The following is a 13,292-nucleotide window of genomic DNA, read 5'->3' as shown; positions in this document are numbered from 1 at the left end:
AATTTCAAACTTCCATAATAAAAACAGATCCAGGCCTCAACTTTTAATGAAATAGCTGAGGAAACTATTGAGACAGCAGAACTGGAGTGGAGAGACTGTTATTTGTTGCCAAGGCGTTGTCAACACCAGACAGTCTGGTGTGTTTGCGGCTCTGTTTTACAAGGTTTCTTTGCTCCAGCATTGGCGGAAGTGTCTCCCCTTGCTGCGCATACCAGGTGCTGGAGCGTCATGTGGGAAGTGCACTAGTCTGTTTCATGACTTGTTATGAACGTAATGCCAGGGGCAGAGTCGGGCCCCGAGGGTACGCTCCTCACAGGACACACAGACGGATTGGGACGTGCTGTTAACTCAGACCCACTTTTAAAACTAAGGTCAGAGATTTTGTGAAACCATGAGTAATTTCTTCCCACAAAGTATCCAATATATTTTTTAAATTAGTTGGACTGAGTATATATATATATATATATATATATATATATATATATATATATATATATATATATATATATATATATATTTTAGATTTTTAAGCATAAATAGCACTGTATAAACAACTTACCATCCTTCAGATGTTAAGTTTCTGTCTAAGACAAAAAAACCCATCAAATGTGGAGATTGTTTTTTCTTGACACTACTAGATACAAGCTGGTGTCTGGTATCAGCTGGACAAAGGAAAAGCCCCTGAATTTTTACATGTTTATTCACCTTCTGATGCAACAAAGTGGAGTGCCTCTTGATTCCTTTGTGACTGTTTTAAAATCAAAACTAGCAACAAATTATGACAATCACCATGTCCGTCCTTTGTCCATCAGCGATACATCTAAACAGGATGTACAACAAGAACCTTGGAATGTAATTCATTCAGTAAATGTGGCCAAATGACATCCAAGAGGAGCACGGTGATGGCTGCTGAGGGGTTTGAAAGGCTTCAACATCCGCAATGTTGCCTTCAACTATGCAGATAGTGAAGACAGCTAGAGATGCCGTTGGGATCCCACAGGCAATCAGAAACCTTGATGAGGCTTTAAGGAATTATCTAAGACCCTATGAAGTACCTATGAAGAGGAAAGCAGGTCCTGGGAAGACAGCCAGATGGTTAAAAACAATCCTTCGCCCTCCCACTCCTCAGATGAACGACAGGAATATGAATACAACCAAAGGAAAAAGTAAAAGCCACTGATATTAAGACGAGAAAACGTCTTATGCAGGGTATTCATCTAAAGTCCAGTACTCTTAGATTGTTCACTTATGGTTGTGTTTCACTAGAACCTAGCATTGTAGCTCGACCAAGTGTTGGGGTTTAAGAAATACCCCAGCAGTATTTTTATGCACTTTGACATCTGTTAGTGCTGAAATCCATAACTACATGACAGCGATGATGGATCCCTAAGGCTCAGTGAAAGTTTTTAAATGGACAGCTGTGTTTTGAGTTCTTGAGCTTCAGTGATTTAGTCAAACTGACAGGAAACATGAATGTGTCTGCACTGTTCACAAATGTTCCCAACTCTCCCAGCAGAGCGGCGTGGGCTCCAGTCTTCAAATAAGCCATCTTCTCAGTCAGCAGTGGTTTGTGTCTGCTGTTGCTTTCCTGTGCAGCTGATCAGATCAGTCTGCTAAAGCAGGTTTTTGCTTTCCTAGAGATCTGCTTTGCAGTATGTGGAACAGTGTTACCCGCAGGCAACAGCTGGCTATCTCTGGTGTCATTATTTTGGGTGATGTATCACATTTTTCTAGGCAACCGTCTTACTGTTGGTGCTCTGGAGCAGTTTTCTGAAACAGAATCCGATTCATGGACTTTGTACCACTTGATTGGACCGGAATCCTACAAAAAATGAAGCAAAAGTTTTCAAATTTCTTGATGTTTTTTTTTTTTTTTTTTTTTTTTTTTTTACATTTTGTGTTGTTACAAAATGTAACTTCACAAAATGTCAAGTTACGTTTGTCAGTTGTTACATTTATTTTTTATATGGATAGATAACGATATTTTACTTATATACTTGGATACTGTATATGTACTATAGACAGATAAAATTAATATATTTTATTTCATGGATAGATTTGATCAACTAGAGCAACACAAAGTAGAGCATAAGTTTGGGGCAGAATGAAATTTTTATCTTACCAAATATGTGGAAAGGTGTGTTTTATTTTAGCTTGAAATAAAAAGTTTAGCCATTTCCCCTCAGAGTTAGTAAGTAGTCTATGTTTGTATCATTTAATTGCAAAAAAAAATACAAGTGTTTTGTGAAGATCTTAAGCAACAAATGGCTACCACTGGTGTCATTGTTAGACTTACATGCTAAAAAAGAGAGAATGGATCTGCAATTTAAAATTATTTTTTTTTTTTACAAATAATTTAATGATGTTTAACAAACTTACTTTATGTTTCCTTAACTTGACAACATAAATTCTCTTCGATAAACCTAATTTGATGACTTGTGACCAATTAACAACCAATATATTCAAGTTGGATCACCTCTTTTCTTTTTTCAGTGTAAAAAAATCTGTGTTAGTCATACACTCTATAAATCTTACCTGTACGGGAGAGTTAAAAAAGTCCTTGTAGGCTCTTATTGGATAAAACCCAGAAGAAGTCCTATTTGCCACAAGCAAGATGTGTAGTTAGTCAAATAAGAACAAAATAAAACAGTTTGGCCTTTCTGTGAAACATTATTTTTAGTGGAACATTAGAGGTGTGCGGTTCTGCAGTTTTATTATGAATAAGATAAATACAGGGCCTGATACTGATCATTATGATTATTTAAGTATCATCAAACTTCTGACCTCTTTGCATTTCTCTGCTTTCCCTTTTGAATTATTTTTGTTTAAAATGTTGGACAGAATTTAGCTAAAGTTCATGTGTCTAAAATACACTAATAGCATGCTTATATGATAAGCAGAAACAATAGAGTCAACACAAATACATGTGCTTTTTTTTCAAAGTGGAAAATATATAATTTAAGGGCAAATCGAAGTGAAATATTTTTAAGAGTTGAAAAACTAGAGTAGAGAAACAAAAATTCAAGAGGGAGTCAAAAACCAAAGTGTCCATCTCGCCACACTTGTGTCAAACTGATACTGTTACTGACTTGGAGTCGATATTTTCAACATATTGAACTGATTCACCCAACTCTGCTTTTCATTTCCTAACAGCAGGTTGGATTAAGCCGTTAACTGAATCAGGAATGATAAGGCATTCATCTTTTTGGATGTATAGACCCTGAAGGCTTACCTTGACTTGTACCTTCTTATGATCATATCCCTCAATTTTCTGTCTCCTTCTCTGTGTGTTTCAGGTGGTCAGAGCTCGACTGGAGGAGAAGGGCGTGGCTGTGCGTGATGTGAAGCTGAACGGCTCTGCAGCCAGCCACGTGCTTCACCAGGACAACGGCCTCGGCTACAAAGACCTGGACCTAATATTTGGCCTCCGTCTTTCTGACGATAAAACATTTCGCCTGGTGAAGGACGTGGTGCTGGACTGCCTGGTGGACTTCCTGCCTGAAGGCGTGTGCAGGGAGAGAATCACGGCCCTGGCCCTGAAGGAGGCGTACGTGCAAAAACTCGTGAAAGTTTGCAACGACACAGATCGCTGGAGCCTCATCTCGCTGTCCAACAACACTGGCAAGAACGTGGAGCTAAAGTTCGTCGACTCCCTGAGGAGGCAGTTCGAGTTCAGCGTGGACTCCTTTCAGATCTCGCTGGACTCGTTGCTGCTCTTCGACCGTTGCTCGGAGACGGCAATGTCCGAGACCTTCCACCCTAGCGTGCAGGGTGAGAGCATGTACGGAGACTTTGAGGAAGCCCTGGAACACCTCTGCTCCAGAACTATCGCCACCCGAAGCCCCGAAGAGATCCGGGGCGGCGGCCTGCTCAAGTACTGCCACCTGCTGGTGCGCAGCTTCCGTCCGTCTTCGGAGAGCCACATGAAGCAGATGCAGCGCTACATGTGCTCGCGCTTCTTCATCGATTTTCCCGACATATGCGAGCAGCAGCGGAAGCTAGAGGCGTATCTCCAAAACCACTTTGTGGGAATCGAGCACAAGCGCTACGAGTACCTGCTGACGCTGAGGCAGGTGGTGGACGAAAGCACTGTGTGTCTGATGGGCCATGAGCGGCGCCAGACGCTGGCTCTGATATCCGCTCTGGCACTGCGTGTCATGGCCGAACACAACGCCATCCCTGCCCTGTCTAACATCACCTGCTACTACCAGCCTGCTCCCTACGTCAGAGACGTCAACTTCAGCAACTACTACGTGGCACAGGTTCAGTCCATGTCCGTGCGCAATAACTCTTACCAGACATGGCTGCCTTGCAGCTGAGGAGCATCATTAGGAATATGTGAACATCTTTTTGTTTGACCTTTAAGTTGTTATAAGGTGAGCATGTGTTATTGTTTTGTTTTCCCCGCTGCCTCCCTAACAAGTGTCGGTGTTGCATTCTGGCTCTGGTTCTCCTGGATCAGCTGAGATTCTGGGTGGTACGGGTCGCACAGCTTACAGACCCAGTGGATGTAAAATATCACCAACTAGTACTAAACTGATGAGTCAGGCTGAGGCTTGGGCCAGCCTGATGTTCTTACAGTATAACATGTGGCGTAATGTAAGGCTATTTATACAGAAATAAAACAAACAATCTGAAGTGATTAAATTGCTTAGACTACCAGATAGCATATTAGTAATGCCATCCGTTATAGCGTTATCTATAACTCATGTTTTTATTTTGATTCAGAGACTTAAGGAAATATATGAAATAAACTCCCAAAACATTTAGTACGAGTTTAAGGGCAAATATGGTTATTGGAAATAAATCCTGTATCTTTCTGCTACTCTGATATTGTATTAAACTGATATTCGCTGGTCAGGCCCATCCATACCACCATCCATCCGTCTGTTTGCCATAGCAGGGTGGTGAGGGATCTGGTGTCTATGTCCAGTGACCTTTGAGTGACAGACTGGGTACAGCCTAGACAGAACGCCAGTCCATCTCAGGACTAGTTACATAATACCATCGTCTTAATAAGAGTGATGGGTTGCGCTTCTTTGTTTTCATTACATTTGTGACAAAAAACAAACAGCCAGATTGGCCTTCCTAGTACATGTTGGGATCCTGTAGGACCCTTCTACAGAGCTGAGCTGCCTGTTGATGTGTATTTAACACGTACCTAGGATTGTTTCAGAAGCACTAGGCCTGTCACGATAGCAAATTTTGCTCAACGATTAATTGTCTCAAAAATTATTGCGATAAACGATAATATTGTTTGAAGACCTTTTTACACTGAAAATGATGTAAAGGGTAATGCGATTTCTTGCCAAAGATAGATACACTTTATTTTCAAAAGAACACTAAACACTGGAACTGGTAAACAAAATAAACAAAACAACCAAAAACAAAAATAAAATGGATTCTCAGTCTCCATTAACAAAAAACACACTTGAAAAAAAAACTAAACAACATAAAGCCAAAGTGGAAATAAATACTGCATTCAACCAAAAGAGTGCAGATTATGAAGTCTGTATACTATGTTGCCCTTCAGTAATAATTAGATTTAAATAGAGAAGATGGGCACATCGACTACCTGATGCAACAGTTCACACTACATGATTTTTTGCTCCTATTTTTCCCCTGTTGACAATCTTAAAACATTGGTCTTTCTAAGATTGTGTGGTGTGTTACGGTAGATCGTCGTTGCCGCTCTGATCTAAATCAGGGGTTTTTCCCCGACTGGGATCTTAAAGCAGCCTGTTGAATGTGACAGGCAGCCAATCAGAAAGCGTGGATTCTCCTCAGCTTCTGAGGGGAAATTACGGAGGGGAATCCCAAACAGCTGACACGGAGCAACCCGAAGTCCAGGAGATATGTGGAAACAACATTAATGTTTATTCAACATGCAAAGAATATAGAAATGACAAGGGGAGGAGTTGGAGCGAAATTGCTACCGCAGTTGATAAACCCAGTAACTTTTCAGCTGTTCTTCGTTAACGTGATGTAAATAAGTTATAATGATTTTCATTCAGTCAGGACTTTACGCTGACACTAGCCACATGCATTGCAGGTAGATTGTAGTAAAGTATTGATTAATACTTGGTTTTAAAATTAGTTCACTGAACTTGTAGCCATTATTTTGTGCCCATTGTTGGACACCACATGGCAGGACCGAACCGATCGAACCGTTATAGCTAGGATTTCTGTCGGCTAATTTGTGGTCTGTCAGGGTTTGAAAATGGGCCGACAATCAGCCGACAGCTCTAAGATCGTGTAGTGTGCGCTGGGCTTTACACTGAGGAAAATCAGGAAGGGAGGGTCAGTGGAGAGCACCGGAGTTGAGCCTTTTTTCATTCAGTGTCATCAACAGAAAGAGAAAAAGGCTGGAAGAGACGATAATGCCGATAATTAAAATGGCGTCGATACTTTTAATTTACCATAAGATTAATTGATTTACCGTTTATCGCAACAGGCCTAGGGGTGGGCAACTCCAAGCCTCGAGGGCTGGTCTTCTGCAACTTTTTGATACATCTCTACTTCCACACACCTGAGTCAAATAATGAGGTCATTAGCAGGACTGTGTTGAACCTGACTGTTCTTAGGAGGTGATTCAGCTGTTGGATTCAAGTGTGTTGGACCAGGGAGACATCTAAGAGTTGCAGGACACCGGCCCTAGAGGACCAGGACTGCCCACCCCTGATCTAGAGGCTGAGTATGCCTGACTTCAACAAGTAGAAGCCATGGCTATACAGGCAAAAACAACTTGGGGAAAACAATCGCAGTCGCTCCGTCCAATACTCCGGTCCGTCATTTCTGTTGTCCATCATACAGTAGTGCCTCAACATGAGTATTTGCAAAGGGACAACAGAGGCAGCTGAAATGAGCTTCCAGATCTGACGTCCAGGAGGAGCTCAAAGTAGAGCTGAGGTGGTTCAGCCATCTGATATTTCCTCTTTTACTGTTCCGTATTTCTTGTTCGATGACCTTGAGTGACTTGAAAGACACCTTCAAATAAAATGCATTATTAGTATTGTGATAAGTATTCCCCCAGGGCATCTCCCTTTGGGGGCTTTCTGGGTATGACCCATTGGAAGGACAGCTCAGGAAGACCCAGAACTCACTGGAATATCTCAGTCTGTTTTGGGAATGCCTTGGGAACCTCCAGAATGAGCTGGAGGAAGTCAGAGAGGGATGTCTGGCTGACCCTTCCTGGATATTTTGTCCTTTAGACCCGATCTCGGGTGAACCAAAGACGGTGGATGTACAGATGGAACATGAAAGCTATGTAGCAATGATTCCACCCCACGTCATTTACGAAGCATTCCTCCTGAACGCAGCGTACATGTCATTTATTCGTTATTCTTATTCTGCCAGCAAACAGGACGTGGGAAGTAATTGCTTGGGTCCATCTAGTCGACTTGCTGGTCCGGGTCCAGAGCCCTGGGCAAGGGAGAATGCAGTCCGCCCTGTGCTGGAGGTGGGAACGTGACACTCTGGAGTCTTCAGACATTTGTGTATACAGTACCTCTGCAGCAATTTGGCTTTTTTTAAAAATTCTCATCTCAAGACCCGGTTTGGACAAAAATCTTGCTTTTGTTTTCATTTTTAATGCCAAATTGTTTTGTATGTCCAAAAACCTAAGTTATTTTGATTAAACTGCTGTATAAAAAGACGAGGGTGTGGGTAAATTGAAACCTATAATCAATGTGTTTTTTGCTCTATTGACGGCCTTTAACCCTCGTGGAAGTGCTGGGTGAAAATACAAAGGCTTCATATGTGAGAGGAACTTTGCTACGTCGGTTTGTTTTCTGATTAGAGGCTTGGCGGAAATGTAAATAGTTGGAAGTGAATCTGGAAGCCGTTTGGTGCGTGTTGTTCTGTCTGTGGTTTCAGCTGACCTGACTGGGAGGAGTGAAGAGGAAAACCACAAACTGTCTTCTGTAGCACCAGAAATAAAGACTGTAAATGGTTCCAAGTGCCTAAATATTATCTTCTTTTAATTAGTTGCTATGTAAGATTTATGTTTTAACCTTTTGTTTCAGTTTTTTTTTTCTTTGAGTTTTTTCATTAAAACACGTCAACAGCTAGAAGATGAGTGTGTTTTGGTCTTTCTTTTCATTCACTCTCACACCAACTGACCCAAAAGTAAATGAACTCATATTAATCTGTAAAAGTGATTTTATTGCACCAGTGACATATTTCACAAAAAATGTTTAAAAAATCCAACACAATGTGAGCGTATTTGTAAACTGAGAGGTGGGGGAAGACAAAAGTACACTGTGTCCAGACATCTCTTCCATATGAGACAGCACTCAGTGTTCTGTAATATGCATATATATTTTTTACAGATGGTTAAAAATGCCTCACTAACAGGGTTACCATGCGTAAAGAGCAACAAGGCCCACGGCATCACAGCTAATTTCAATCCATTTTCATTTCCTTTGTTATCTGATTCATATTATAGACAATTTGTTTTTTCAAACAGATCTCTAGTAGCAGTCTGTACCGCAGTGAATCTGGGAAAAACCTCTGACTGAAGACACGGTCTGTTGTATAACAGTGATGATGGAGATGATGTGCAGAGTTGTCATTACTTTAATGAATCCATCTGAGGGTTTAGTTAAAGCACACGGTGGTAGTTAACGCCACAAGTTTACCTTTGCGAATGCAGAAAAAAAACCATGGGGTTCAAAACACAAGTTTACTTTTGTTCATTATGTTTGATGCATAATAAAGGACTTTTCCTTCCTTACTTGACCAGTTTCTTGTTGGCTTAACGTGAACTTTTTGCTCCTGAAGACTCACAGTAGCTTTCCAAACAAGATGCAGAGAAGCTCTGGACCGCAGGAACTCTTGCATCTGAATGTCGCCTCATTTTAGAAAAGCAGATTTCAGAGGGATTGAGGAGCAATTTATGAATCTGACAAGAGAGACTCGCCTCTGTGGAGTAACTGTCAATCGGACCTGCAGCCGTGACATCCGGTGAACAGAACCAGCCCTGGAGAATCGCTCTGAAGCAAACATGAACTGACAACATGCAGCCGCAAAGGAACTCGCTCTGCTCTGAACAGACCTCCGTCTCCTCTGGCAAGTTTAATGAATCAGATGTGGTTTTTTTAAATTATATCTAAATATTGATTTTTGGTACTTATTTGGCACTTGGTTCGTATGAAAGGACAAAACACCCAGGTTTTGTGAAATCTGGTTTATTTGAATATGTCCAAAAGTCAATCAAGGAACTTAAAAAATGTCCTAAAATGAAATTAGAAAACCTTCAGTCCTTATGTTCAGTTGCTATGCAGCAACAAAAGAGCAATTATAAGTCTTTGTATATTAAATACTAACCATACGCTTTAACCAGACTGCTGTTAAATGCTCATAAAGCCAAAATAAAATTTGCACTTGGAGAGAGTTAATGATTTTCTGTGACAAGCCCTAACGCTCTCTTTTGTTACATCTGCCAGTTGAAGTGCAGCCCTATAGCTCGTTTATTGGAGACTTTGTTAAGCATTTTAAAGGCGTGTGGTTTGTGCAACATTTTAACAGTCCTTAAGTAAGTTGTTTGACAAAACAGTTTTATTTCACTTGCACAAACAACTGCTTTCTCCACAAGCAGCTAAAAGGTTGCTGAGTCATGTGGCCCACATTTTCAGACACTACCCAGTGGTGTAGTTGTTGTCGTTTCTTTTTTTATCTCACAAATGTTCACCAGCCAAAAAAAACAAACAGCAGGGTCTTAAAGTACAGATGTCTAGTCAAAGTCTTTTACACAAACAATATCTTGATTCATTTTCTGATGAATAATTTTCTCTTATGAGCAGGTGGTCTTAAACTGTAATACTGTAAACTGTAATAGACGCCATAAAACCGCGTCGATCAAAGTGCCGCTGTGGATCCGGGTGTAAACGACTGTATTTAAGTTAAAACGGCACGTTGGACAAAAGAACTGATGATACATGAAAATTTAAAAAAATGTAAATAAATAAAAATGCTGCAATTAAGTCTAAAATTAAATAGAAGTCTGCAAAACTCACCTTTTATTTTTATAGTTTAAAAGGAAAAAAAAACGCGTCTGAGCTTGTTCTCAAAGGGCCGCTGCCCAAGCTGCCTGTACAGGAGGGGAGAGACGCCTAATCAGTGCTGTTCCTCTGTTATTGATCATTTCATACACAAACAGCTGTTAAGTACATACAATGCTGACTAGAAAAAAAAATGACCCACATCGTTTTTGCGCCCCTCTAGTGCAGCGCCCCTATGCGTTGCATTCACTGCATAGCCACCTTTTGCGCCACTGCCCGGCCTGGCACCCTTTGCCCCATGTCTTTCCAATTAACTATCAAAAAAAGGCCACTAGAGCTGATCAAATATATTTTTTAAATGACATAAAAGAAATTTGACTTTCTCATTTAAAGCCTTGAAATTGGGTCTCTGTCTCTTTAAAAACCTCTGTTCTTTCTAAAACTCCGCCTTCAGGAAGTCATCACAAGACTTCAGGAGGAACAAGGAGCTAAAGATGGGGCGGCAGATAAAACTTCGGGGCACAAAACAGAAAACGGAAGAGGGGGAAAGATAAAGATGTTGGAGAGACGAAGAAGAGCTTTTCAAAGTGGCTGAAAGACAGAAGGTAAGAAATGTCAGTGTATCAACAAGAGAGTTAAATATTCAGGTTAGCTTAAGCTAGGCTAAAATAACAGGTGGTTGTTATTGTCTCCGTCCCATATTGAACCAATACGGGACTCGATTTATTCTGTATTGCTATAAATGTCTGATGCCAGGCCGGGCAGTGGCGCAAAAGGTGCCACTGTCTCACACATCTCAACAATAATGACCAAAACAAAACACGGGAAATATTAAGGTCAACTAAATTGTCGTTGCGCGACCTAAATAGGACTTCACGGTTGCTTAGAGACGGACTCTACGCAGCCGCAGTGAGCTGCTATCAACCCGCGTCTTTTTAAAATGTCCACCCGATAAAACACCGTCCTCAGAAGCAAAACCTCTGGCAAAAATACAGATGGTAGTGGGAATGTAACCCTGCTGTATTTGTACTGTGTTATTTTGCTTTTCTGTATTCTTTTACTTTATGGGTAGTGTCCCTTTAAGAGAACGGAACGACATTACTTTACGGCAGCATTCCGACTGCAGTTGCTAGGGGAATAGACCCTTTTCACAGTGACGTCAGACAATGGCCGCCATAACTCAAAACTGGGTATCTTTACTTCCGGTGTGATTTTGCCTTGGGAACCAAGCTGAAAACTTCCCGCATTCTCATAATCTTAAGGATATAATAAAAGGTAAGTTTAATAATAACAGCATTTAAGTGTTAGATAGCTGTTACTAATCATTGTAAATTCACCATTCTCTATCTGTGTATAAAATAAACAGCCTCCGATCGGAGAGTAAACCACCTAGCAGCAGCTTTAGCCACATTTAGGAAAAATATACTCTCTGTCAGCGCTGTAACGTTTAGAGGTTCACTTTCTGTGTTTTATAAAACGGTGTTTACGTGTTAGATAACCGTTATCAGTCATTGTCAATTTACCATTCTCCAACTGTATTCAAAGGAACCAGCTTCCGATCATGAGTAAACCAGCTAGCAGCAGCTTTAGCCACAGTTAGGAAACATATACACCGCCGCCTGTCAGTGATGTAACGTTTAGAGGTTCGTTTTCTGTATTAATGGAAAATGAAAACAAGACAAAAGCCACAAATAACAGTTGGGCTTGACGATATTTCTGTTTTTCCAGCAACAAAATGCGCATCTCCATGCACTGTTCATGTTTCTGTCACTGCTAACTGTCACAGAGTCTCTCCCAAAGACGCAAAGAAGGAATAAAAATAAATACACAAGAAAATATTAATGTGCAATGATTTGGATAAATAACTTTAATCTGATTACTGGATTTGAAATACGAACTCGTTAGATTATTCGTTACCGAAAAAGTGGTCCGATTAAAGACATTACAAAGCAGCGGCGGCACCGGACATCTCTGCTTATAACAAACAAATCCCTATTTTATGGGATGAGTGGCAACTCCAGTCTATAATTTAATAATCTGATCAAGATTAGAGCCTAAAACGTTATAGTTCAAAAACAGTAAAAAGGTCTGGTTAAGGAACAGTTATGTCACGTAGTTAGCTAGCTAACAAAATTCACTAATGCTAAGCTAACGGTTACGCAAAACAAAAATACCTACCTTCATAGTCAAACAGGTATTGTTCGGTGAAGAATTTGTAGCCTTTGTCTAATTTAGATTTTTTTGTCAGAGAGAACTGGTTTGCAAATCGTGATATATCTTCAAATCTTATTTTAGGCAAATGTTTTAGAGACTGTGTAAACTCCATGCTCCGGTGATCTGTCTGATCAACATATGCTGTCAGATTTATACATCTCTCTCTCTCTCTCTCTCTCTCTCTCTCTCTCTCTCTCTCTCTCTCTCTCTCTCTCTCTCTCTCTCTCTCTCTCTCTCTCTCTCTCTATATATATATATATATATATATATATATATATATATATATATATATATATATATATATATGAAATAGACAACTTTATCATTACTTACTATGTACACCGGAACTAAGGATACACAGCTTCGAGCCAAAACGGAAGTTGTGTGACGTCATGTGAAAAGGGTCTATTCCCGGGCTTTAGAGTTCAGAGCTGCTGCAGAGCAGAGACATGCTAGTCTCAGCCTGGCTTCTGCATATTGCCTAACTATGATGCCCATATGATGTTTCCCTGCTAGGTGAGCATTACTGGAGATTTGTAATGTCTGCATTGTTGTGAGAGGAACGTTGGGCCTTCGTGTGCCTGCAGAGGAGGAAGGAGAGGCTGCTGAATTTTTCGTGTTTGTGGACACCGGCTGCCATCATCATTTTGGGTCCCTATCCCAGTCAAGACAACCTTTTTCATTTGTATGCACCAGACACACACATACAAATATAGAGCTCTATATGAACTTATTTTTTTTTTTTGCTGGCCAGCTTCTTTTGTTTTTTTTTTCCTTTACCAAGGACTCTGTTATAGTGAATGTTGTTCACTCTAAGATTTGAGTTGAGATGAAGTTGGATGTATTTCAGTCCAGAAATTTGTAATAAACAAAACTGGTTGATAGTAAACTGCTATCTGAACCCGACTAAGTTCTATTCTTTGGTTACAGGAAGACAGGCTAAACAATCACAGTGAAGTTTAATAGGGGCATTAAATAAATGTGTCGGTGACATTCAGTGGGTTTGATATCAGACAGAATGGATCAGGAGAGGAACCGCAGACCCGTCAGAACCTAAAGAACCTACAGAACCAGACA

General features: G+C 40.5%; 1 protein-coding gene across 2 annotated transcripts in view; it reads left to right on the top strand.

Annotated features, from left to right (window-relative positions):
- LOC102232329 (putative nucleotidyltransferase FAM46A) overlaps positions 1-8,058 on the top strand; it is a 31,955-nt gene extending 23,897 nt beyond the window's left edge. The window contains exons 2-3 of one of the 2 annotated variants that reach the window (XR_002753645.1): positions 3,297-4,376; positions 7,357-8,058. Coding sequence is in view for 1 of the 2 variants with exons in the window: in XM_023344493.1 (XP_023200261.1) it covers positions 3,297-4,319 (1,023 nt within the window). In the remaining variant the exon portion in view is untranslated. Of the gene's footprint in view, positions 1-3,296; positions 5,231-7,356 lie in introns of those variants that run through there. The other variant, XM_023344493.1, reaches the window with a different exon arrangement.
- Positions 8,059-13,292: the final 5,234 nt, after the last annotated feature.

This window comes from Xiphophorus maculatus, chromosome 13, assembly GCF_002775205.1.
Source record: "Xiphophorus maculatus strain JP 163 A chromosome 13, X_maculatus-5.0-male, whole genome shotgun sequence".
Taxonomy (NCBI): domain Eukaryota; kingdom Metazoa; phylum Chordata; class Actinopteri; order Cyprinodontiformes; family Poeciliidae; genus Xiphophorus; species Xiphophorus maculatus.
Note: the sequence above shows the minus strand (reverse complement) of the source record. Positions and strands in the feature narration are given on the sequence as shown.